General features: G+C 40.5%; 1 protein-coding gene across 2 annotated transcripts in view; it reads left to right on the forward strand.

The window, feature by feature from the left end:
- Positions 1 to 21,932, forward strand: part of RXFP2 (relaxin family peptide receptor 2) — a 252,882-nt gene extending 230,950 nt beyond the window's left edge. For both annotated transcript variants that reach the window (XM_072134377.1, XM_072134378.1), the window contains 5 exons: positions 1,306 to 1,377; positions 3,260 to 3,489; positions 5,855 to 6,265; positions 12,940 to 13,158; positions 15,342 to 21,932. In XM_072134377.1, the coding sequence (XP_071990478.1) occupies positions 1,306 to 1,377; positions 3,260 to 3,489; positions 5,855 to 6,265; positions 12,940 to 13,158; positions 15,342 to 15,610 (1,201 nt within the window). In that variant the 3' untranslated portion in view covers positions 15,611 to 21,932. The remainder of the gene's footprint in view (positions 1 to 1,305; positions 1,378 to 3,259; positions 3,490 to 5,854; positions 6,266 to 12,939; positions 13,159 to 15,341) is intronic.
- The last annotated feature ends 3,234 nt before the right edge of the window (positions 21,933 to 25,166 follow it).

Here is a 25,166-nt window from a genome sequence, read left to right on the forward strand (position 1 = left end):
TCCTCGGTGAGGTTCTATATAATCTGACAGCTCAGTGAGGTTCTATGTAATCTGACAGTTTAGTGAGGTTCTATATAATATGACAGTTAAGTGAGGTTCTATGTAATCTGACACCTCAGTGAGGTTCTATGTAATCTGACAGTTTAGTGAGGTTCTATGTAATCTGACAGTTTAGTGAGGTTCTATGTAATCTGAAACCTCAGTGAGGTTCTGTGTAATCTGACACCTCAGTGAGGTTCTGTGTAATCTGACACCTCAGTGAGGTTCTATGTAATCTGACACCTCAGTGAGGTTCTATGTAATGTGACACCTCAGTGAGGTTCTATGTAATCTGACAGTTTAGTGAGGTTCTATGTAATCTGACACCTCAGTGAGGTTCTATGTAATCTGACAGTTCAGTGAGGTTCTATTTAATCTGACAGTTTAGTGAGGTTCTATGTAATCTGACACCTCAGTGAGGTTCTATGTAATCTAACAGTTTAGTGAGGTTCTATGTAATCTGACACCTCAGTGAGGTTCTATGTAATCTGACTCCTCGGTGAAGTTCTTATTTAACACCTTGGTGAGGTTCTTTGTAATCTGGCCCTAATTCAGATGATCTCTCCATGATATACAGAGCCAATTAGAAGAGTTGAAGGAGGTGAAAGTAGCAATCTAACCAATAAATAAATCAGGCTCCCTGGAGAAACCGTAGTTGAGCTGTATTCACAGAATATAAATCAGTCCTATTGAAGCTCAGCTAAAAGACATTTAATGAGTAAGCACCAAGGGAAAATGCAGTGTATGGAGCTGGAAGTAGACTGATCCACTCTTAGTGAAGTGACCAGGTGTTGTAACTGCTGGCTCAAACCCTAAAGTGAATCCTGCAGTTACAGAGACATTCCACTACACAAGCCTTTTTGGCGTTTGGCTCTGTGCGCTATTTTTTTTGCCAGGCCAAACTGGGCTACATATCATGAGGGCTGATCCAAACTGAGCCAGAAATTGTCAGGGTAGGCCACCAATAAAAAATAAATGGACAGTCCCTTTTAATCAGCACAAAATAATGAACACAATGAAACTCGTGTAGACCACTGAAAATGACCATGCAGCCTAAAATACAATAATTAATTAAATAATGAATTAGTAAAGAAAGACTTATTAGTATTCTCCATTCACCCACAAGTGTTGGTCACGTGACTCACGGCACATCCTTTAGTGTTGGCATTTGCAGCTTAGGGTCGGGCTAAAGGGAATTTCCCTGTATTTTATGTATGAAATGTGCAACAAGTGTAAATCTAAATGTAAACTTTATGTGATTTATAGATCACTGGAGAAAATTGAAATTCCAAATATAAGCACAAAAATGTTTCAGCCGATGAAGAATCTGTCTCACATGTAAGTATCTGCAGAAATGCTAAGAATCTGTGATTTACATTTACTAGATTAATTACTGTAATCCATCTTCCGCTCCGCACTGGGAATCTAGTATATCAGATACATTTCTATTTGCATTCTATGACACCGCGGGAGGGAAATGTTTTAATAAACATTTGTTAAGTAAAAATTGTTCATTTTACATCTTCATGTTGAATAATATTGTCAGTAGCAATAATAAAGCAACAGGACTTATGATGGAAACGATCCACTTAATTAACAAATCCTAAGCCGACTACATGAAATAAAATATGACTGGTGATTGCAGGCGAAGGCTTTATGCACAAAAGAGCTATACGCATGAATGCAGTAAGGCTGCTGCGCAGGCCGACGATTTTCCCATTTATCACGACTTCCTGGGTTAATCCCAAAACACAGGAAGGGACCAAATGGTCCTGATACTATTAGTGCCTATAAGAAGTGTGTATATGTCTGTAGAGGAAAGCGGCAGCACTTTGAGGTTTTCAACATGCATGTCAGTGCCACACATTTATCAAAATCACTGCAGTCTGTACTATGTGCAGTTTGCCTGTGTAGAGTGTAGAGGGCGCCAGATTCACGATTTCTGAATCTGGCGCCTTTTGCACAGTTTCGACAGAGAGCACCTTTTTTTGGTGCACCTTTAACATTGGGCCTGCAACACAATTCTGTTAGACTTTGCATGTTAAATCTGGTGCATGGTCCGACTGAGTGCCAGAACGGCCCCTTCAGTGACAAAATTTATGTTGTGTGAAGAAAAGTGCATGTTGCGTGTGACACATGTGACTCTGACACTTCTTAAATACCTGTGCAAGCAATAAGAAGTCTGCCAGAAAACTGGAGCCCGGCCCTTAGTAAATGTGCCCCAGTGTCCAATTTGTAGGCACATGTTATAGAGCAGAAGGAGCTGAGCAGATTGTACAAAGTGTCCTACCTGCAGGCAGCATGTTATAGAGCAGGAGGAGCAGAGGTGATTATACACAGTGTCCTATCTGCAGGCAGCATGTTATAGAGTGGAAGGAGCTGAGAAGATTGTACATAGTGTCCTATCTTCAGGCAGCATGTTATAGAGCAGGAGGAACTGAGCAGATTGTACAGGGTGTACTATCTGCAGGCAGCATGTTATAGAGCAGGAGGAGCTCAGCAGATTGTACATAGTGTCCTATCTGCAGGAAGCATGTAATAGAGCAAGAGGAGCTGAGTAGATTGTACAAAGTATTCTACCTGTATTTGGCATGTTATAGAACAGGAGGAGCTGAGCAGATTGTATATAAGGTCCTGTCTGTAGGCAGCATATTATAGAACAGGAGGAGTTAAGCAGATTGTACATAGTGTTCTATCTGCAGGCAGCATGCTATAGAGCAGGAAAAGCTGATCAGACTGTCAGCAGGAGGAACCGCAGTCAGGTAGTTTGTTATAGAGCATGGAAACCTGAGCTGACTGCACATAGAGTCCTATTTACGGGCAGTATGTTATAGAGTAGCAGGAGCTGAACTGATTGTGCATAGTGTCCTGGATGCTGGCAAATTGTTATAGATCAAGAGGACCTGAGTAATTTGTACATAGTGCCCTATCTGCAGGTAGAATGTTATAGAGCAGATGGAGCTGAGCAGATTATGCATAGTGTCCTATCTGCAGCCAGCGTGTTATAGAGCTTGGGGAGCTGAGTAGGTTGCAAATAGGGTCTATCAGGATACAGTTAAGTTTAATGTTATGTTAATCCATTGAGATATATTGGTGTCCAAACTCATGTCAATTCTTATTCTCGGGTTTGCTTGGTCCTCAATGTTCTATGTCATACAATGTGTTTTAAATAAATAGATTGTTTTTATTTCTTTAAAATGTTATCTTTCTTTTTTTGAAGATACTTTAAAAAATTTCGCTATTGTTCTTATGCACCTCATGTACGGGTATGTACACCGCTTACAGATGGGATATCTTCATTTGAAAACCTTCTCGCCAACACCATCCTGCGTGTATTTGTCTGGGTAATAGCCTGCATCACTTGTTTCGGAAACATCTTTGTTATCGGCATGAGATCATTTATTCAGTCGGAGAACAAGACGCACACAATGTCTATAAAGATTTTATGCTGTAAGTAAATATTTATCGCCTTAAGAAGAGTCAGCAGAGCGTGAAATGTAAAAAAATGTCCGACTTTCAACTGAATTTCAATAAGGATTTTACAAGAAGGAAAAACTTCTTTTCATGATAAAGTTGAGCATATCCACAGAATAAGAATAGGATTCTGCTATATGTTGTGCATGACTTATAGATGGTCATAGAGATGGAATCCATATCTTTCTGCAGAACAAGGGTCCCCTCGTCTCCTCCAGCTCAGTACAGAACCCCTTGTCTTCTCACACTGGAAGAGAATGGGTAGAGATGAGACTGGACACTTGTAAAAACTTTGGGGCACATTTACTTACCCGGTCCTGTCGCGATCCAGCTGCGCGTTCTCGGACATGGATTCGGGTCTTCCGGCGATTCAGTAAGGTCGTGTGCCCGATCTCCACCAGGTGTCGCTGCTGCGCCGAGGTCCGCCGAAGTTCAGCGGAGTTCACCAACCTATTCCCGGTGCATGTGAGTGATTGATTTTGCGACACAATTCGGTTTTTAAATTCTGCAGTTTTTCCGAATCTGTCAGGTTTTCCGACGGCCACACCTCCGTCACATGCAACCCGGCAGCGATGTGCCAAAAACCCGATCGCGTGCGCCAAAATCCCGGCGGATTTCGGTGCAAAACGGAAAAATTCGGAATACCCAATGGAAAAGCGGCCGCGGAGCCCTTAGTAAATGACCCCCTTTGTCTTTGATAAAAGTTAGTTGACACCTGTTTCTGGGTATCCTACAGAAGGGAGCACAGCCACTCCTCCATTCACATCTCAAGAATGAATGAAAGTTATTCCTACCGAGTCATAATATGATGCTCAATACCGTTTTCTCACCTAGACACAAGAGCCCCCAAAGAAAAACAGGAGGAAGAGCAAACATGTTATAAAACCAGATAAAACTAAAATATAATTATACTTCTCCGAAAAATACAACATAAGGTTCCATAATGCCCTAGTGTATGATGAAACCCATAACTAGGAACTCACCCTTATAGGAAACATCATAAAATTATATATCCAACCATGCAAATTCTTACAATATTAACTAGAAAAATAATGAAGGTCTCATATATCTGTTGATGGTTTCCGTTATTGTTCATTTGTAACATGTTTGTTAGGCTTTTGTTATTATGATTTTAGTGAAATTTCCCCTCTCCTTCGTCTTTCTCCCATCCCGTTCCCCTTCTGTCCCTTCTGGAAAGCAGGGATGAGGAGGTTTGTGCCCTTCATTTTTCAGTCCAGCGTACTCTAGAGAAAGACTGGTGTGAATGCCATCAGATCAAACTGAGTACAGGCGATCCCCTACTTAAGGACACCCGACTTACAGACAACCCATAGTTAAAGACACACCCCTCTGCCCACTGTGACCTCTGGTGAAGCTCTCTGAATGCTTTACTATAGTCCCAGACTGCAATGATCAGCTGTAAGGTGTCTGTAATGAAGCTTTATAGATCATTCTTGGTCCCATTACAGCAAAAAATGTTGAAACTCCAATTGTCACTGCAGCAGAAAAAATAATTGTCTGGAGCTACAATTATAAAATATACAGTTTCAACTCACATACAAATTCAACTTAAGTACAAACCTATGGACCCTATCTTGTATGTAACTGCCTGTAACCCCTTCACCTTTTTCTGATTTACCTGACCGCTGCTCTCACTTTCTCCTCTTCCTCTCCATTATTGCTGAATTACCCATCGTCTCTTATTACTCCGTCTCCTCTTATTCACTGTTTCTCCCCTCCCATCCCCTTTTCCTTCCTTCCCCTCCCTCCCCTTCCCTTCTCATAGCCGGAGATTAGGGATGAGGAGCTTTATGCACTTTATTTTTTAATCCAGCCTACTCTAGAGTAATACTGGTTTAAGTACCACCAGGTCAAACTAAGTGACTTTCTCCTTTCCCCTCCCTCCACACCATTTCCCCTGCCTCCATCCCTCCCACTTCCTCCCTTTACCTTTCCCACTGCCTTCCGCACCCCCTCCCTTCCTCCCTTTCCTTTCCCCCCTCCCTCTCCTGCCTTTTATTTATTAATGTAGCATACTGTAGAGTCAGACTGGTGTAAATACCACCGGGTCATACAGATTGACCCTCTGAATATTTTCTTCCTCACACGACTACTCCTCTGCCTTTTTCTCCCTCCACCTCTATTATTGCGGAGTTACCCGTCTGCTCATCTCCATCCCCTCCCCTTTACCTCCCCCCTCGTCCCCTAATTTCCTGATAATTTATGTAAATGTGTCTTCGAGTCCTTCAGATGATGTATTAGATAGACGGTATTATTGCTAATGTTGCTGTGGCCACATGTCATTCACTAATGATCAATACTTTACTACTTTATTTTCTAGGTGCTGATTGTCTGATGGGAGTCTATCTTTTTTTTATTGGCGTATTTGATGTAAAATATCGAGGGCAATACAAAAAATATGCCCTAATTTGGATGGAAAGCCTGCAGTGCAGAAGCCTTGGATTTCTAGCCATGTTGTCCACAGAAGTATCTGTTCTGCTCCTGACTTATTTGACACTGGAGAAGTACTTGGCCATTGTATTTCCATTCAGCAACATTCGGCCGGGCAGACGTCAGACTCTTATGATACTGATGACAATATGGCTGATAGGATTTATAATAGCTGTGATTCCTTTTTGGAATGAGGACTTTTTTGGAAATTACTATGGAAAAAATGGGGTGTGTTTTCCTCTGTATCCTGATCAAACAGAAGAGTCTGGAGGTAAAGGATACTCTCTGGGAATATTTCTAGGTAAGACGTAGTTTAATGATATAGTTCATTGTCACATTGAAGACTCAACAAGAAGTCTTCACTAAACCATTGACCAACGAACCATCCATAGAAGAAGAACAATCTGCGTAGAGATGAGCATATCTATGCATAGGTTTGTAGATTTGGCTTGAACCTACCATTATTTAGGAAACAAATGGAATGCTTCAGAAGAACATAAGGGGAGATTGGGTGAAGGAAATGAAAAAAAAATCTTCAAAAAAAAATAACAATAAGAGATTGGAGCTTTTAATGAGAAGTCTGTTTTAGAGGGCTAGTGGGGGTTATATACCAATTTCAGGAACAATTGGAGCAGTATCAGTTTAGAACTGAATCTTTTGAAAAATGTGAAGAAGCTTTAATGAAAAAATTTTGGAGGATTCAGTCATCTCTTATTCTGGGTCACCTCATATTCCCCTAGAAACCAAAACATTGGGGCGCATTTACTAAGGGTCCGCACACCGCATTTCCATCGGGTTTCCCAGCTATTTCTGATTTGCGCCGCATTTGACAAGGGCGCACGCGTTCGGATTTTAGCGCAATCGCGCCTACTTTCATGCGACACAAATCGGGGTGTGGCCGTTAGACAACTAGACTGATTCGGAAGCGCTGGCTTTAAAATTCTAATTCTGTCGCAAGAGAATGCACTCACATACACCGGGAAGAAGAAGGTGAACTCCGGCGAACCTCATCGAGGAAGCGACACATGTAGGACATCGGGCACGCGATCTTAGTGAATCGCGCCGGACTTCATCCTCGTCGGACAACGCACCTCCAGGATCGCGAAAGGACCAGGTAAGTAAATGTGGCTCTGTCTGATTGTATAGAAGGATTCTCATTATTCCTGCTTGTACTGATCTTTCTAATAGGAATATAGGATGGTCACAGGACATTTTATTTCCTTTTTAAAAGAAGAGACTTATCGTATTAACTCTGCCACTCTAGATCGCCATGATAACCAATATTCACTGTTAAAGGGAACTCCTTATCAGTAATATGTCTAATAAACCGCTACCAGTAAACTGTCAAACAGCGTAACACCTTCTATTTTTTGTTTCTTTTTATAGTTCAGTGTGGTGGTATCAATCAGAAAATTAACTTTGAAAAGAGATGTAAATTGGTTGTATAAAGTCAAGGAGGCAGAGATTTTAACACTGAAGTCAAGGTGGGAACTCTGAACTCCCCCCCCCCCCTGTGATTGACATCATGCATCAGACTTCAGGAGATCAGGCTAGTGATGTCTCTGGATGCACGACAATCAATTACAGTGAAAGAGGCTTTCTGAGGAAGAGAGAGCTTGACTTTAGTGTTAAAATCTCCACCTCTGTGACTTTATACCACCAATTTACATCTTAATTTAAAGTTGTTTTCTGGATGATGGCACCACACTCGGTCAAGAAAGAACCAGGATCTGGAAGCTCAGAAGTTTATACTGTATTGTTGTTTATATTATACAAACATTTTATATTGCTCAAAGGAAACAAGTCAATTTTATAACTGTCTTAGACTCCAAAGAAGTTAGAAACTAATCCCTCCACCCAGTGGCGTAACTACCACCGTAGCAGCCGTAGCAGCTGCTACGGGGCCCATGAGGTTCAGGGGCCCGGGGATGCACGGACCCTGTGTGCAGTGCTTTGCCAAGTGGTTTGGGAATGCACTGCCGGGTCCCTGACAGATCGTGTCCCCGGGCCCCTCCCTCTGTGTCTCGGTTACTGCCCCTCTCCTGGCCCACCCACCTATCCTGGATCGCCGAGTCCCTGAAACTCCCACCCGCCACCACCCTGACCCGCCCGTCCGCTAGCCTCCCCCCTTAGCCGGCACAGGTGACCGCAGCCCGCCTAACACACTGGCCGCTGACACATACCACCAACGGCACAGTTGACGCCACGCCCCCCGTCCCGGCGAACGCGCCCTCCCACCCAGCGAACGTACCTTCTGCCCTCCCGCCCGGCGAACGTACCCTCTGCCCTCCCGCCCGGTTGAACACACCCTCTGCCCTCCCGCCCGGTCGAACACACCCTCTGCCCTCCCGCCCGGCGAACGCACCCTCTGCCCTCCCGCCCAGCGAACGCACCCTCTGCCCTCCCGCCCAGCGAACGCACCCTCTGCCCTCGCCCCCCCCATCCCGGATGTGCAACCACTCCAACCCCCCCTCCCTCCTGCCCGAACACCCGCCCGAACAACCACCGGAAACACCCGCCTGATGCCACGGCCGGGTGGTCATCCAAACATCTTAAAAGGTATGTATATGCTGTGTATATTGTGTATATATGTATATTGTATATATATGTATATTGTGTATATATGTATATTGTATATATATGTATATTGTGTATATATATATGTATATATTGTGTATTTATATATGTATATACTGTGTATATATGTATATATTGTGTGTACATGTGTATATACTGTGTATATATGTGTATATAAATGTATATACTGTGTATATATGTGTATATAAATGTATATACTGTGTATATTTCTGTATATATGTATATTCTGTGTATATTGTGAATATACTGTGTATATGCGTATATATGTATATACTGTGTATATGCGTATATATGTATATACTGTGTATATGCGTATATATGTATATACTGTGTATATGCGTATATATGTATATACTGTGTATATGCGTATATATGTATATACTGTGTATATGCGTATATATGTATATACTGTGTATATGCGTATATATGTATATACTGTGTATATGCGTATATATGTATATACTGTGTATATGCGTATATATGTATATACTGTGTATATGCGTATATATGTATATACTGTGTATATGCGTATATACTGTGTATATGCGTATATATGTATATACTGTGTATATGCGTATATATGTATATACTGTGTATATGCGTATATATGCATATACTGTGTATATGCGTATATATGCATATACGGTGTATATTGCGTATATATGCATATACGGTGTATATTGTGTATATATGCATATACGGTGTATATTGTGTATATATGCATATACGGTGTATATTGTGTATATATGCATATACAGTGTATATTGTGTATATATGCACATACTGTGTATATTGTGTATATGAATATACTGTCTATATATGCATAGATGCAAATGCTGTATTTATTGTGTGTGTGTGTATATATATATATATAGTATGTGTCTTTTTGTATATGTTGTGCATATAGTATGTATATATATATATATATATATATATATATATATGCTCTATATACTGAATGTGTGTATTCCCCGTATGTGTGTATATGCTGTATATACTGAATGTGTGTGTATTTGCTGTATGTGTGTATATTCTGTATGTATATGCAGTATGTGTGTATTTGGTCTTTTTATACTGTATGTATGTGTATATTTGGTCAGTGTATATACTGTGTGAGTTTGTATACACTCTGTATTAGTGAATAAATGTATATGTGTGCATAAATGTGTAAGTGTGTGTATAAGTGTATACTTGTATGTATATGGGTGCGACTATATACGTGTAGAACTTTATGTGTATATAAGTATATAAAGGTGTTTATGTATCAGTATATAAATTTGTGTACTTGTATAAATATGTCCATGTAGGGGTACATTCACAAGAACGTATGGAGAGGGGAGGGGTGAGCCGCGATCACCTTTCCTCCTCTCCAGCACGCCGATGTGTGCCTGCCAGGTTATAGCCGGACGGGCACACATTTATGTATATTTTTTTTAAGTGGAAGGGGGGCCCCATGCCGAAATTGCTATGGGGCCCAGCCTCTCCTAGTTACGCCACTGCCTCCACCACCTTAAGCAACTGAAGAAATAAGCACACAGGGTAATGCCCAAAACCAGATTGGGTTTCCTTAGGAAAAATTATTTTGAGGACTGATCATGTTACCTCTTTTAAGAGCTATGACAAGGAAAAATGAGGCATATTTTAGGATATTTGTAATAAAGCCAAAAAGAGGGTTCACCTCTGCTGAATTTCTACAATGGGCGACTGGAGGATTCTTAAAGAGAATCTACTATCTAAACCAAGCATGATAAACCAGGGACACTTACTCATAGATCCAGGCACCGTGACTGTGGTAATAATCTTATATTTGTTATCCATGGCCTCCTTTCATTCTAAAATAAACCTTTAAAATTAGACTAATTAGCAAGAATGGCTATGGGAATTGTTACCAGAGTCACTCCCTGCTGTAGCTTCACAGGCTGCTACACTGTTTCCCCTTCCCTATGCAGCATCAGCACTTCCCCTATCCGTCTGCTGATCCTTCCTCTATTGCAGTGAGATTACATCAGGCAGAGTGGGAGGGTGGAAGTGTTCTTGCACAGTGTAACAGCCCGTAAAACTGCAGCATAGAGGGACTCTTGCAACATCCCAAGGGGCTCTTCAGGCTCATTAACATAATTTTGTGCCCCTGGTTTATCATGATGTATTTCAATGGTAGATTTTCTAGTGGGTTAGTACAAAACTTGTTACTATTGATAATAGGAGGTCATAAACCATCAGTCTTTTTTCTCTCCTCCATCTTCACAGACAACTCCCCTTTGGTGTATAACAAGGCATATTTCATGTCTTTTTAATGGGTTGGATAATGACTCACAAAGTAACTACCATATTTTTTGGACTATAAGGCGCACCTTCAATAAATGCCTGCTAAAACGTCTAGGTTCATATATAAGACGCACCGGATTATAAGGCGCACCTGATTATAAGGATGAATGACCAGCAGGTGGCAGACCTGTGTACAGTTCAAGGCAGCTGTTGTCTGTAATTACGGTTTATATATAAGGCGCACTAGACTATAAGGCGCACCTTTGATTTCTAAGAGAATCAAAGGATTTTTTGTGCGCCTTATAGTCTGAAAAATACAGTACTAATAAGTGGCATTAGAAAGTCAGATTTGGAAATACCTTTTCTGTTTTCTGGTTATCTATTATTTTAGAAAAAAATCTTGCCTTTTTAATCCTGTGACCCCAGAGTAAGCCATGCCATCTGTTGCATCTTTTTCATGTTTCTACAATCATTATGTAGAAGAAAGGTACTAGGCATTGGCTGGTAGGGTAGAAGGAACACAGCTGGTGCACCAAAATGGGGCCCCAGGCAAAACTAAAGCTATTTTATGAGCAGTCACAGTCAGTAAGAGGCTTCTTTACCCCAGCACAATTATAACACTTTGTAGTTACACACAGTAGAAGGTAAGTATCTGTAATATAGGACTGTAGGAGAATGTTATAGGAGATAGACAGATGAGAGGGAGATTGATGATTGCAGATAAATATGAAAGACAATAAATATTTATAGATTGATGATAGATTTATAGATACATAAATATACAGTAGATAGTGTCGGACTGGCTTTCCTTAGGCCCACCAGAGAAAATCAATCTGGGGGCCCACTCTTCATTATCCCCCAGAAAATATACTCTAGCAGACTTCAAATTGTGTTGTTTTGTGATGGACCTCTGGGGTTCAGTATTGGTTTGAGCCAGGGCCCACCAGAGGATCCTCTGGTACTCTGGTGGGCCAATCCGTCACTGTAGATAGAGTAGAAAGAGATAGATAAATAGATAGATAGATAGATAGATAGATAGATAGATAGATAGATAAATAGATAGACAAAAAGATAGGTAGATAGATAGATCTAGATCTAGATAGACAGATATGTAGATAGTAAATAGTGGGAGAAAGTGGGAGAACCTCTATCTGTCCGACAGGCAGATAAAAGGTACATGGAAAAAGCCCTGGATTTGTCTGCAGTAACCCAAGGGTAGGGGTAGGCTGGTAGTGGGACTCCTACTCCACCCGGGCTTCGGTCCTGGGCTTTTGTGTAAACCACAGGTGGTTCCCAGGCCTCGTTAGAGCCTGATTTAGTCTGCAGGCCAGAAGCAGTAGGAGAGGCACTACCTGGAGAGCTGAAGGCTGGACCGTGTTCACACAGCAAAGGTGCTGAGTGCCTCATGATAATCTGCTGTCCAAGAGCGGGTGCCAGGCAGCCTGGTACACGTATAGTTAGGTGCTGCTGATGTATTAGGCAGTGCCCAGCCGGGCAGGGTTTATTTTGTATGTGCCTAAGCAAAGGCTGAATTTTTGTTTTGACATAGAAGGGTGAATAAAACACTTCATTCGGACTTTTACTCTGCGTGTGTCCCTGATTCCTGCACTACTACAAGGCATCTACCAGAGCAATTCCCCACAATAGACAAATTATAGGAGATTGAAAACTAGATGGATAGATGATAGATATATAGACAGGAGATAGATCATGAGCATCTTCACCCAGCATTCTACCAAAGGATATTAAATGAGCAATATATCCTCTGCCCACAAAAGTTCACATGCAGGGGGCACATTAAGGACAGAGGGCCCTGGGCAGTTTGCTGCCCCCTAAAGCCGGCCCTGAGCAGCAGGCACAGCCCAGCCCCAAGTGCAAAGAGAAGATCATTTGCATAAACATATTAACTTGTTTGGAAACAGGAAAGAAAAAGGTGTGCCCTTCACAATGCCTGTTTTACCTATGAGCTGGGAGAAATGTCTTGTTTAATTCATGCATCTCAACAATATACAAAATATTCCTACTTTTAGGCAATCTCATTTACTTCATTTTTATAGATGATGCATTTAGTCTGTTCTGAGCTTCCATTTTCTCATATATCTCTTATTCTAGGAGTGAACCTTGTGGCTTTCATCATCATTGTGTTTTCCTACGTCAGTATGTTCTGCTCAATACAGAAGACTGCTCTACAGACATCAGAAATCCGGAGCCATATCCACATGGATGTCGCTGTTGCCAATAGATTTTTTTTCATCGTTTTTTCCGATGCCGTGTGTTGGATTCCTGTTTTTCTTCTTAAGATTCTCTCCCTGTTTCGGGTAGAAATACCAGGTAAGCTATAGAAACTTACTAAAACTAGAATATTTCGAAGGCAAATTATGTCCTCCAACTACAGAGAGAGGTTTTCTTTATATTATATCTTTGTACCATAAATCACCTTGGCTTACTGATCTGTCACTGGTTCATCTTAAAGAAAATCTACCATCAAAATCAAGCATGATAAAATAACTTTTAAGATTATGCTAATGAGTCTGGCAGGCTCTGTGGGCGTCACTAGAGCTCCTCAGTGCTGCAGATTCCTAGGGTGTTACATTGTGCAGAACATGTCTCCCCCCAACAAAGAAACAATGGGGCTCATTTACTTACCCGGTCCAGTCGCGATCCCGCGGCGCATTGCCCGGGTCTGCCGGGATTCCCTAAGGTCGTGTGCCCGATATCCTGCATGTGTCGCTGCTGCGCCGAGGTCTGCCGGAGTTCATCTGCTTCTTCCTGGTGCATGTAAGTGCATGATCTTGCGATACAAACATTTTTTAAATTCTGCATTTTTTCCGAATCCGTAGGGTTGTCTAACAGCCACGCCCCCCGATTTCTGTTGCATGAAAGCCAGCGCCGATGCGCCAAAATCTGATCGAGTGCGCCAAAATCCCGGGGCAATTCAGCGCAAATTGGAAATCGTCGGGAAACCCTACGAAAGTGCGTCCGACGGACCCTTTGTAAATGAGCCCCAATGTTCTCCAGCACTTCCAAAGATGAAAAGAAAAAACTTAGCGGCACAGTGCATTATCGTCGGACAGTGCACTATCCGTAAACTCCGTCGGACGGGTAATTAAATGCGCGCCATTCTTTTTGTCATTCTTTATACCTGAACTTTTTTGAATCATTCTTTATTAGGCATAACAAAGAATAGAAATACATTACAATAAAAGATTTTGTATAAAAATTGGACACGCAGGTCCAAACAATATATAGTAACATATAAAGCATTCAAGCAATGTCAAAGAGAGCATACATCCAAATGCCAATATGTTTCTATAATAACCAGCGCAACTTATATAGTGCACATAGATAGTGAGGGCAATGGTGGGCCAAGTTTACAAAATAAAGTCTGTCTGTCACAGACTAGGTTAAGCCCTCAGGGGTTTGAATGTTATGCCCTGCATATTCAGTGGTTACTTGCATTGCCCTGCTTCTTTGTTCCTGATTGACAGGTATCAGTGCTATAATATGCTACTGCATGGAAAATTGAGAGAGAACTCTGTAACATGATTGGGCACTTAAAGTCATGTGGCGAGGGTGCTGTCATCCAAGGTCCTGTTAAATCTGCATAGTCTACCCCATATATATATATCTGATCACATGAAATCACAGCAGCCTCAATGGACTATTCCTCTCCATGACTCCATGCATGTGATTAGACACATACATGGGGTAGACGTTGCAGATGTAACAGGACCTTAGATGACATCACCCTCGCCACATGACATGAAGTGCTGAATACTTAGAAGAGACATGGAACATGAGGAGATGTAGATGAGAGGGGGTGGCCAAGCAGGGAATGCCCCTCTGATGCCAGACAATATAACATCTAGTTGATTTATGGGGATTTAATGGAAACCATTTTTAGCTAGAAGGGTGTCAGTTAATAGGGCCATATGGGTATAACTAGCTGCATATGTGAAAATGTGGTAACAGGTTCCCTTTAAGTAAAAGTACCACATACTCATGTAATAATGCTGAAATAAGTTTCCATAAGTCTGCTTATTTTAGTACCAAGAGGTGGGTGATAAATGCCCTTAAAGTATACATTTTCCTATAAAATAAATATTTTCCTATAAAGGAAATATTTACTTTTTGTTTTCTAACAAATTTTAATCTGCAATTTACTTTTATATTTACACAGTAGCCCCCAGCCGAATCGCTATTCCGCAATGAAAACTTTTGGAATAAAACATAAGCTGATACTATGCATGTTACCAAATTCTATTTACACTATTAAATTAAATGGCACAGAACAGATGGGCTTTTCTAGAATAAAATAAAAGTACGTCTAGTGAATGGAATGCAAAATACCATTTTTCTGTATGAAATTAGTGCAGCGACCCATCAAGTCCTCTTGGGTTTATGGGGACATATGTTCTATGGTTTCCGATCAGCAAACAAATTATCGTGTTCAGATACTGCCAACATATCTAATGCGTCACCAACCTCCTGTTCTTATCTTCTTCTCTCTACAGGCACTGTGACCTCCTGGATTGTCATATTTATCCTCCCTATAAACAGTGCCTTAAACCCCATCTTATACACTTTGACTACAAGCTTCTTCAAAGAAAAACTTAAGCAGCTGCTACACAGACAACGCAGGCGATCAATATTCAGGAATGAACGTAAAAGTATATCTACTTCACTGGTATGGACGGAGGATTCTGCTGTCCAACACTCTACTCTTAAACTCGGCTTCCTCCATAAAAAGTCACTCGAGGAAACGGTGATTAGAACGACTTGACGGAAGGTAGAACCTTAGGAGAACCAATGCCTCAAAAATATGCACCTACCTGCATCTCTTTTGTGAGATGAATCCAAACCATGAATGTTTTGGGAAACATTTGTGTGTCTACTTGTAGCTCTCATGGAGAGGAAGGAAGACAAGGCTTCATGGCCTTAGGTCTAGTACTGAAGACTGTCCTTGATGGAACCACCGAGATGCCACCATTCCATACAAAGTCCACTCTACATCTTATTCCATTGGCCCTTATATCGGTTTTTGCCATCATTACTATTCCAGTCACTTCTCTTTCAGTGGAGGATTCTCAATGTGTAGTCTTTTAGACTGAAACGTTACTATACAATGACTCTTTATACTCTCCTTATAGGAGAACATATGGTTTATTCAGAGACATGAGCATCGATTGCTTTTCTACACAGAGCTATTTCTATAAACTCCATTCTTACATTTTTTTTATTTAGGGAGAAATGCACTTTTACATTATTTTATACATTTGAAATATATTGTAACTATGTGCAGTATAAGCTAAATAGAACATACAAGAGGAAGGAGAATGTACTGTAGTTCTTTATAGGTGACTGCTTCACATAACCAGGCACCCATAGCTCTCAGGATTCAATTAAAGGTGTTACAATTTCTATATGAAGACATTCTTGTTATGTATATGTGTTAATTTTTACGTCTCACAATTGTTTAACAGAACAGAATTACAATCAGAATATGCGTCCATACCCCCATAGAGTGCACTAGAGCCCCGGACCCTGATAGTAGAAACAGATCTTGAGAGGTGTAAGACATAATAGTGGAGATGAGGGAATCATTTAAGATTTGATCCGCTAAAGTTTTCAAAAAATTTGGTTCAGGTCGAAATCAAGTCAGCCTGAACCAATGCCGCTCCAATTGTTCTGGAAATTAGTATATAACCCCCTCTAAAACACAGAATTGTTTTTACAAAATGTATTATCTCATTTAGTTCATTTTCTACAGGTTTTTTCTTTAGTGTTAGGGTTAGTTTTAAAGAGTTTGGTCACTTATTACAAACTTTAACAGGGTAGGTATAAGATCCTATAAGGGTCATCCATATTATAATATTATATTACCATGTGAAAGTTTTCTATTCGTCGCCTTTCACTGTGGCTCATGTAACAGCTGGACTCAGGATTTTCTGTGATGTCCTGTATCCCATTGGACTCAGGCAGATGGAGGCGGCCATGTAGTCATTACTTTATGCACGATCCCTTCTCCATAACCACTCCCATTGCAGTGGTTGGAGGAGGCCGGTTGTCCTTTGCATACCACCACTGATATAGAAGTGGTCATAAGGGAGTGACCGTGAATACAGTAATGACGGCTCTGCCCCCTCCATCCAGTGGAAAAGAACTCCTGCTGCCCGGTGGAAAATGGAAAACTTTAATAGGTAAATATAATACTAATGACCCTCTTAGGGTCTTATACCTACCCTGTTGTTGTAAACCTTTAAGGTTAGAGTTACTGTCAGAATTAGGGTAAATCCTATAGCTAATCCTAACACTACCCCTAACCCTTTAGAAAAATATTGTATAAAAATGGACAAAATGAGATAGGACATTCATTTTTTATTTAAAAAAAATGTGTTTTAGAGAACTAGAGGAGGTTATATAACAAATCCCAGTTCAATATTGGTTCATCTCAAGTGAATCATAAAAAAATTTAGATTGTATTCAGTGCCGGAATATCTACAAATCAACAAATAGATTGGCTCATCTCTAAATACTGGCAATGTTTCAGGAGGCAATACATCCTTCTTCCGAGCTAAAGTATTGATGGCTAAAAGTTTTGAAGCCAAATCCAACAATTAGCCTTCATGATAGCTGTAAAAGGGTGTACAGCTATGGGAAAAGTTTCTCTGGTTAGTGTTGAGTGGACCCGAATCTCAAAGTTCAGGTTCGTACCGAACTTTGCATGTTCGGATACCTTGGACCAACCCTGAACTTCATTTGTTTTTTTTTATCTAGTCTTCACAGTCTATTCCATTCCTTTTGACATTCAATTTCACTATTAGCGCCTTTAGTGTCAGGTCACGGGCATTAACTTCTTTAAATGCCACTGGCAAAGTCAACACGATTTAAATCTCAGTGGCCGCGCGCCAGCACTAACCTACTGTCAGTGGGAGTGATAAACCTCCCCAAAATGGCGATGTGCAACTTTGCCAGTCGCATTTAAACAGTTAACACCTGCAAACAGTGCAACCAGGTATTGGTTACCTGAACCCGGACAGGTTTTTAAAATTCAGCCAAACCCAAATTATAACGGGTCCGCTCATCACTAGTGGTAATTACATTAAAACCTAACTGTAACTGTCTACCATTGTTTATAATGTGGATTTATGTTTGAGTAGACAGGGACAGGGATCAGAAGCGGCATGCAGCAGGCCTGTCATCCACCACTTGGTGTACGGGTGCCTGATGGTGGCCAAAGAGACCCTCTACACCTCAGAGATAAATCTGTTCCATATCTTGCATAGGGGTTTTAAGTTAACACTCTTGCCCCCCCCCCCCCCATATATTAAAGCCTATTGATGTGTTATCAAGAATATAGGAATTGAAATTATAATTTTCACTTCAGTCTCAAGCATCAACAATATCTGAATCCATCTTCTCCAGCTCACTTGTATACACTGCTTCAGGCACTACACAGCCGCTAGCACTTCTAGAGTATCTGGATTGTATGGTAGTGAATGGACTCTTATTCAATGTATATACTTATAGCAGTTCTGGTCCATATTAATGGCATGTGATCCAAAGACAGTGTACATTTTCGTACACAGAATACTGTCTCTGCATATGTAGGTCGATAAGTTTTTACTATGTGTGCAGCCATCATCACCTTCCTGCATGGTGTGGCTTTCTTCATGATCACATGTTGTGTGTGCGTACTTTAGTGTTCTGATAAAGAGGTTCTTTTATAAAACAGAATTATGCAGAGGAGCAGTATATGTTATCTTGAGTAAATATGTCATTATCATTGTTTGCCTCTTTTTGCCAGCACAGCTCAAAGTTGGACGTACTGTGCGTTCAGAGATGCTCTTCTGCCTACCTTGGTTGTAACGGGTGGCGATTTGAGTCACTGTTGCCTTTCTATCAGCTCGAACCAGTCTGCCCATTCTCCTCTGACCTCTGGCATCAACAAGGCATTTCCGCCCACAGAACTGCCGCTCACTGGATGTTTTTTCTTTTTCGGACCATTCTCTGTAAACCCTAGAGAAGGTTGTGCCTGAAAATCCCAGTAGATCAGCAGTTTCTGAAATACTCAGACCAGCCCTTCTGGCACCAACAACCATGCCAGTATTCAAAAGACGCATCAAAAGTTCACCGGAAAAAGCGAAGCAGCGCTCCTTATAAATTATTTCTTTATTCCAGCATAATAAAAAAGCAACATTTCGCCCTCTCTATGAATAAAAAAGCAATGTTTCACCCTCTCTGTGAAGCCATTATCAAGCATACTAATGCCTTCATAGAGAGGGCGAAACGTCGCTTTTTCATTATGGTGGAATAAAGAAATACTTTTTTAGGAGAGCTGCTTTGCTACTATATTGATAGATCTTTAAACCATTCTGTAAAAAAAGATCATTACTTTAAAGAACCTAAGGTTAATAAAATCCTCCTTCGAATAGGAAATGAGCTTCTAGTTCACCTCATTATGTTGTTCCCTTGATTGTTCAAATCCTACCTAAGTATATTTAAAAAGAGAGCCCCAATTATTTACAGGCCAATCAGGAGCACTGGGAGAGTTCTGACTGCTAACTGCCTCCCAACATTAAAAGGATCAAAAATATTTCCTCCAGGGAGAAGCTTCCTGCCAAAAAGAAGGGGACACAATAATTCATGTAATATTTTAAAAGTTTTAATAATCTAATATTTGAAAAACATTCATTTAGCAAAATATCTCTCATTTACAAAATGTATTTCCACTGGACAACTCCTTAATGATACAAGAAATAGACAGAAGTTTAAATGTATGAGCCAGTCACGGGGATAAAAACATCGACTACATGAAAGCATATCCCACATTACAAGGGTTGTAACCGTTCTCTCTATTTATAATATGAAAGCAACAGTTCACGGATCACCTGGTCCTGGGCCATGGCCGGAGAACTTTGTAAAACAAAAATCCTGATATACTCACCTCTTCTCTCTGGGGACTGTACAAGGCTCTGAAGCCAGCAGAGGATGTCATTGTATAATGTCTGCTGGCTTCAGAGCCATGGGCAGCCACTGCAGAGAGGGGAAGATCACTGTTTCGGAGGAGCTGGAAAAGGTGAGTATTTATTTATAAATATATATACAGGCAGTCCCCTACTTAAGAACACTCGACTTACATACGACCCCTAGTTACAAACGGACCACTGGATATTGGTAATTTATTGTACTTTAGTCCTAGGCTACAATGATCAGCTGTAACAGTTATCACAGGTGTCTGTAATTAAGCTTTATTGTTAATCCTGATTCTTATGACAACCCAACATTTTGAAAATCCAATTGTCACAGAGACCAAAAAAGTTCTGGCTGGGGTTACAATGATAAAATATACAGTTCCGACTTACATACAAACTCAACTTAAGAACAAACCTACAGACCCGATCTTGTATGTAACCCGGGGACTGCCTGTATAACAAAAAGAAGGAAGAAGATGGGTGTTGCAGTTAATTAGTCATAAATCAGGGGGCTACAGAAAAGGAACTACTATTGGGAGGGGGCTGTAGGAATGGGGGCACAGGAAGGTGGCAACAGAAAAGGAGGCTCTATAAAAGGGGTTTACAGAAAAGGGAGTAGAATAAGAAGTGGGTTAGAAGGGAGCACTATAAAGGGAGGCTTAAAAAGGGAACACTATAGGAAAAGGGGCATTATAAGGAAGGGGCTATAGGAATTGGAGCACTATAAGGATGAGGCTTCAGAAAGGCAATATACTCTGCCAGGGGTGGTAGGTACATAAGGTACTGGGTAAAGGCGGTGCACATACAATTTTTGTTACAAAAAATACAGCTCTTGGAAAACCCTGCATTAAAGAACTAGGATATTACCACAGCCCTAAAAACAAAGAGGCAGGAGGCTGGTTTTCACAGAGAACAGTTAAACCCATTGTGACATCAGAGGAGAAATTAGCCTAACATTTGGCCTAATATACAATATATACAATACAAGAAACTGTAAGATGAAATATATTTATGTGGTAATTCGATGGTTGAATGGGCTGACATACTTCTTTAATGACTCACATTACAATCTAAGACAATCACGTGATTATCATGCTCTTTGATCCAATGGCTCCCATCACTGCCGGCCTGTGCTGGTATACAGAGGCTCAAGAGTGATGTCACAACCGTAGCACGCACCCTCTACAGCCCCTAGTTGTTACCTGTGTGAGGTTGTAGTGTGTACATACTGTGGTTGGGACATCACGGTGGAAAGGTTGGTCTAAAAATTGTGTCAAATTTTTTTCATGTTGGAATTGTGGAGTGCAGAACTTGTCTGTATGCATGTAAGAGCATTATTTAAGTTAGTTTGTTTTATGTGTCCAGTTGTATGTACAGTATTTGTAACATGAAGGATTACCCTTTAGCACTTTAAATATGATGTTTGGATACAGTGTACGATCCTTCGAAATCTCATTTATGGGGTTTCAAAATGGGCCTCAATGAAAAAAAACAGGTAAACCATTTCTGGACATGTAAATGGATTGCAGACCAAAAAACGCAAAATAACAGTTCTATGTAGGAGCCATTAATAGGGTCAAAAAAATGTGTAATTATACAGTTTATAAATATGTAAAACAGCTTAAAGTGCAACATGGATGGGCCCCACGATAGACTAGCTTGATAGTGCTGTAGCTATGATCCGGATAGACATGGTCAACCTGAAGCTACAACGTGTTGCTGCATTTTATTTTTGCATTTATTTCACTGACTACGACTACAAGAGGACAATTTTTGTTCATGACTGAATGGGTAATGTATGTTTTGACCTGTCTAATGACCCTTACATGGCACTATTATTGGTTAGTAAAGCTTTTGGACCTGACAATTTTGCTGTGCCACAGTTGTCTCTCAGGTGGTACAGTACCTCATATGTTTACCCGTCATAAAGTTAAAGACCTCACATGACAGACCTGTTTTGCAAACTTGTTTTTGTAGATACATTTTTACATTTCAGCTTTATTTTCTGCGCATTATTTAATTTATTTTTTTTGGTACTTAGCTGCAGTAATGATCACCATCAATGTGATGTATGATGTACAGTGTAAACAAGCATTCAACTTTATACTATTTGGAAATATTCTACTTACAGAAAGCATAAAAATTTACAAGTTTACCTTACTGTTGTGTTCTGTGCATTATTTTTGGTTTGTAAGAGTTTGCAAAAGGTTTGTGGTAAAAGAGTATTATCCATTTTAATACATGACAGATGCTGGTCCCAATATGGGCTAACGGACTCCCTTCCTGCAGCCAGGCTGAATTCAGAGTTTGCATGCATAGTCACACTCCATGCAAGACACTGGGAGCGTTGATTACATTATAAAAAGTCCTTAGAAGGTCTTAAAGGGGTATTCTCATCTGGGCATACACATTCAATTTAATTAATATGCTATATATATATATATATACACTCACCGGCCACTTTATTAGGTACACCATGCTAGTAACGGGTTGGACCCCCTTTTGCCTTCAGAACTGCCTCAATTCTTCGTGGCATAGATTCAACAAGGTGCTGGAAGCATTCCTCAGAGATTTTGGTCCATATTGGTCAGCAACAATACTCAGGTAGGCCGTGGCATTGCAACAATGCTCAATTGGTACCAAGGGGCCCAAAGAGTGCCAAGAAAATATTCCCCACACCATGACACCACCACCACCAGCCTGAACCGTTGATACAAGGCAGGATGGATCCATGCTTTCATGTTGTTGACGCCAAATTCTGACCCTACCATCCGAATGTCGCAGCAGAAATCGAGACTCATCAGACCAGGCAACGTTTTTCCAATCTTCTACTGTCCAATTTCGATGAGCTTGTGCAAATTGTAGCCTCAGTTTCCTGTTCTTAGCTGAAAGGAGTGGCACCCGGTGTGGTCTTCTGCTGCTGTAGCCCATCTGTCTCAAAGTTTGAAGTACTGTGCATTCAGAGATGCTCTTCTGCCTACCTTGGTTGTAACGGGTGGCGATATATATATATGTAAATTTTTTCAATTAGATGTTATTAAAAAAAATGACTTGTGTAAAGATAATTTCTCATAAATGTAGTGATATGGTCCCTTAGAAACAAGACTGTGCCCTTGGATAAGACCCCCTGTGCTGGAGGGATTGCACAAAGAAACAAAGTTTTTGTATATGAAATGTCCAGGAGTTACTACATGTCCCACAGCCGTCCTGTGGATATGAACCCTGAATACAGGAGGTCAGGCAGTACTCAATAGTACATGTCTGGCCACCGCTGCCAGAGTGTGGGTGGTCGTTTCCGAGGATGCCATCGTGTTTCTAAGGGACAACATGGCGACATGAAAAATTATCTTCACACAAGGACATTTTTTTTTAATAACATCTAATTTAAGAAATGTTTACATATGGTAAATGAATTAAATTAAATGTGACTGCCAAAATGGGAATATCCCTTTAAAATTAGGTAAGTACAGCCTCAACAGAATTACAATTTAATTTACTTATTATTTACAAAAAATAAATACAAAAAGGAAAAAAACATGTGGAAACTATCTCTTCTGCACTCTTCTTTACAACGCTGCCTCAGTTTGCAAACTATGCAGTAATATTTACTATAACATTTAATGTAAAAATTTAAATAACAAATAACAATATGGATCCATAGACGGCGCAAGGAAATCCTCTGTCTGCATTAATCTCAAAATCAACAGAAAGGGAGCAAAAAGTTTAACAAACAATACAATTCTTGTGGCGCTGGCATATAACAATTCAAAAGAGTCAACGTTCCTTCCGGAAAAACAAATTCGGCCTCTCTATTTAGTTTCAAAACCTCAGAGTAGAAACTGCAAGGATTGATGATTTCACAATATTCAGCCATGAAACATCCACACGGCAACTCCCGAAACAAGGTCATTTCGGGTAATTCCAATTTAAATGTGATCAGCTTTTCTGTGTATAAACTCTGAATGAGCTGTGTACAGACGATCCCTAACGTAAACACACTCGACTTACAAACGACCCCTAGTTACAGGCGGCCTCCTCTGCCCTCTGTGAGCTCTGGTGAAGCTCTCTGGATGTTACTATAGTCCCAGGCTGCAATAATCAGCTGTAAGGTGTCTGTAATGAAGCTTTATTGATAATCCCTGGCCCCATTACAGCAAAAAATTTTGAAAATCCAATTATCAGAGGGACAAAAAATGTTTATCTTGAGTTACAACTATAAAATATACCTGTTCCAACTTACATACAAATTCAACTTAAAGAGTAAATGTAATTTTGGATGATTTTTGATATTGTGGAGAGGGGGCAACTTTTTTTCTTATATACTTCATTAACAAATTCTCCTCCTTAGTTTGTAAAGTAACATGTTGTAAAGTGCCCCCTAGTTACAATGTTACTTCTCCATTAGTAGGGCAAATCTGTCTACAGGATTGAAGACAGATCTGTCTCTCCTGTTTTCGACATAGCTGTGAGTGTTAACCCTTTCTGCTCTCTCCATGGCTGCAGTATGCTTTGAGCATAGTTTTCAAACCTCAAGCTGAAATTGAAGGAGTTAATTCTCCCTTCTAAGAGCTGTTTAACCAAACACGTGGAGATTAGATGTGAGCTCGTGCAACCTCCATAGACACACATCCTGTACATAACCCGGGAACTGCCTGTAATATATATATATATATATATATATATATATATATATATACAGGCAGTCCCTGGGTTACGTACAAGATAGGGTCCGGAGGTTTGTTCTTAAGGTGAATTTGTATGTAAGTTGAAACTGTATATTTTATAATTGTAGATCCAGACAAAATAAAATTTGGCCCCAGGGACAATTGGAGTTTAAACATTTTTTGCTGTAATGGGAACAAGGATTATCAATAAAGCTTCATTACAGACACCTTACAGCTGATTATTGCAGCCTGGGACTATAGTAAAGCATCCAGAGAGCTTCCCCAGAAGTCAGAGGGGTCTGTCTGTAACTATGGGTTTTCTGTAAGTCGGGTGTCCTTAAGTAGGGGACCGCCTGTATATGGCACTAGATGCCACCAATGTCTGTGTCACTTAGTGACTACTAGTGTGGGAGACAGCCTCAACCTGGGTAGTGTCAGTCATAGGAATGTTAAAACACAAAGGGGAACAATCCATACAAAAAATGCTCCAAATGGGCACATGAAAAACTAATGTAATAAATCAGAAAGAACCATGTGCTATACCAAAATACAATCTTTATTAATACATGGAAAAATCACACCAAAAAAGGAAAATAAAAACAATTAAAAAGGATCATAGTCCTCTATACATAACCAAAGGGAGGGTAGGGTATATGATAAGTACCCATGAAGACAAACCTCCCTATACAGCCCCCAAACC

Source organism: Engystomops pustulosus, chromosome 2, assembly GCF_040894005.1.
Source record: "Engystomops pustulosus chromosome 2, aEngPut4.maternal, whole genome shotgun sequence".
NCBI lineage: Eukaryota > Metazoa > Chordata > Amphibia > Anura > Leptodactylidae > Engystomops > Engystomops pustulosus.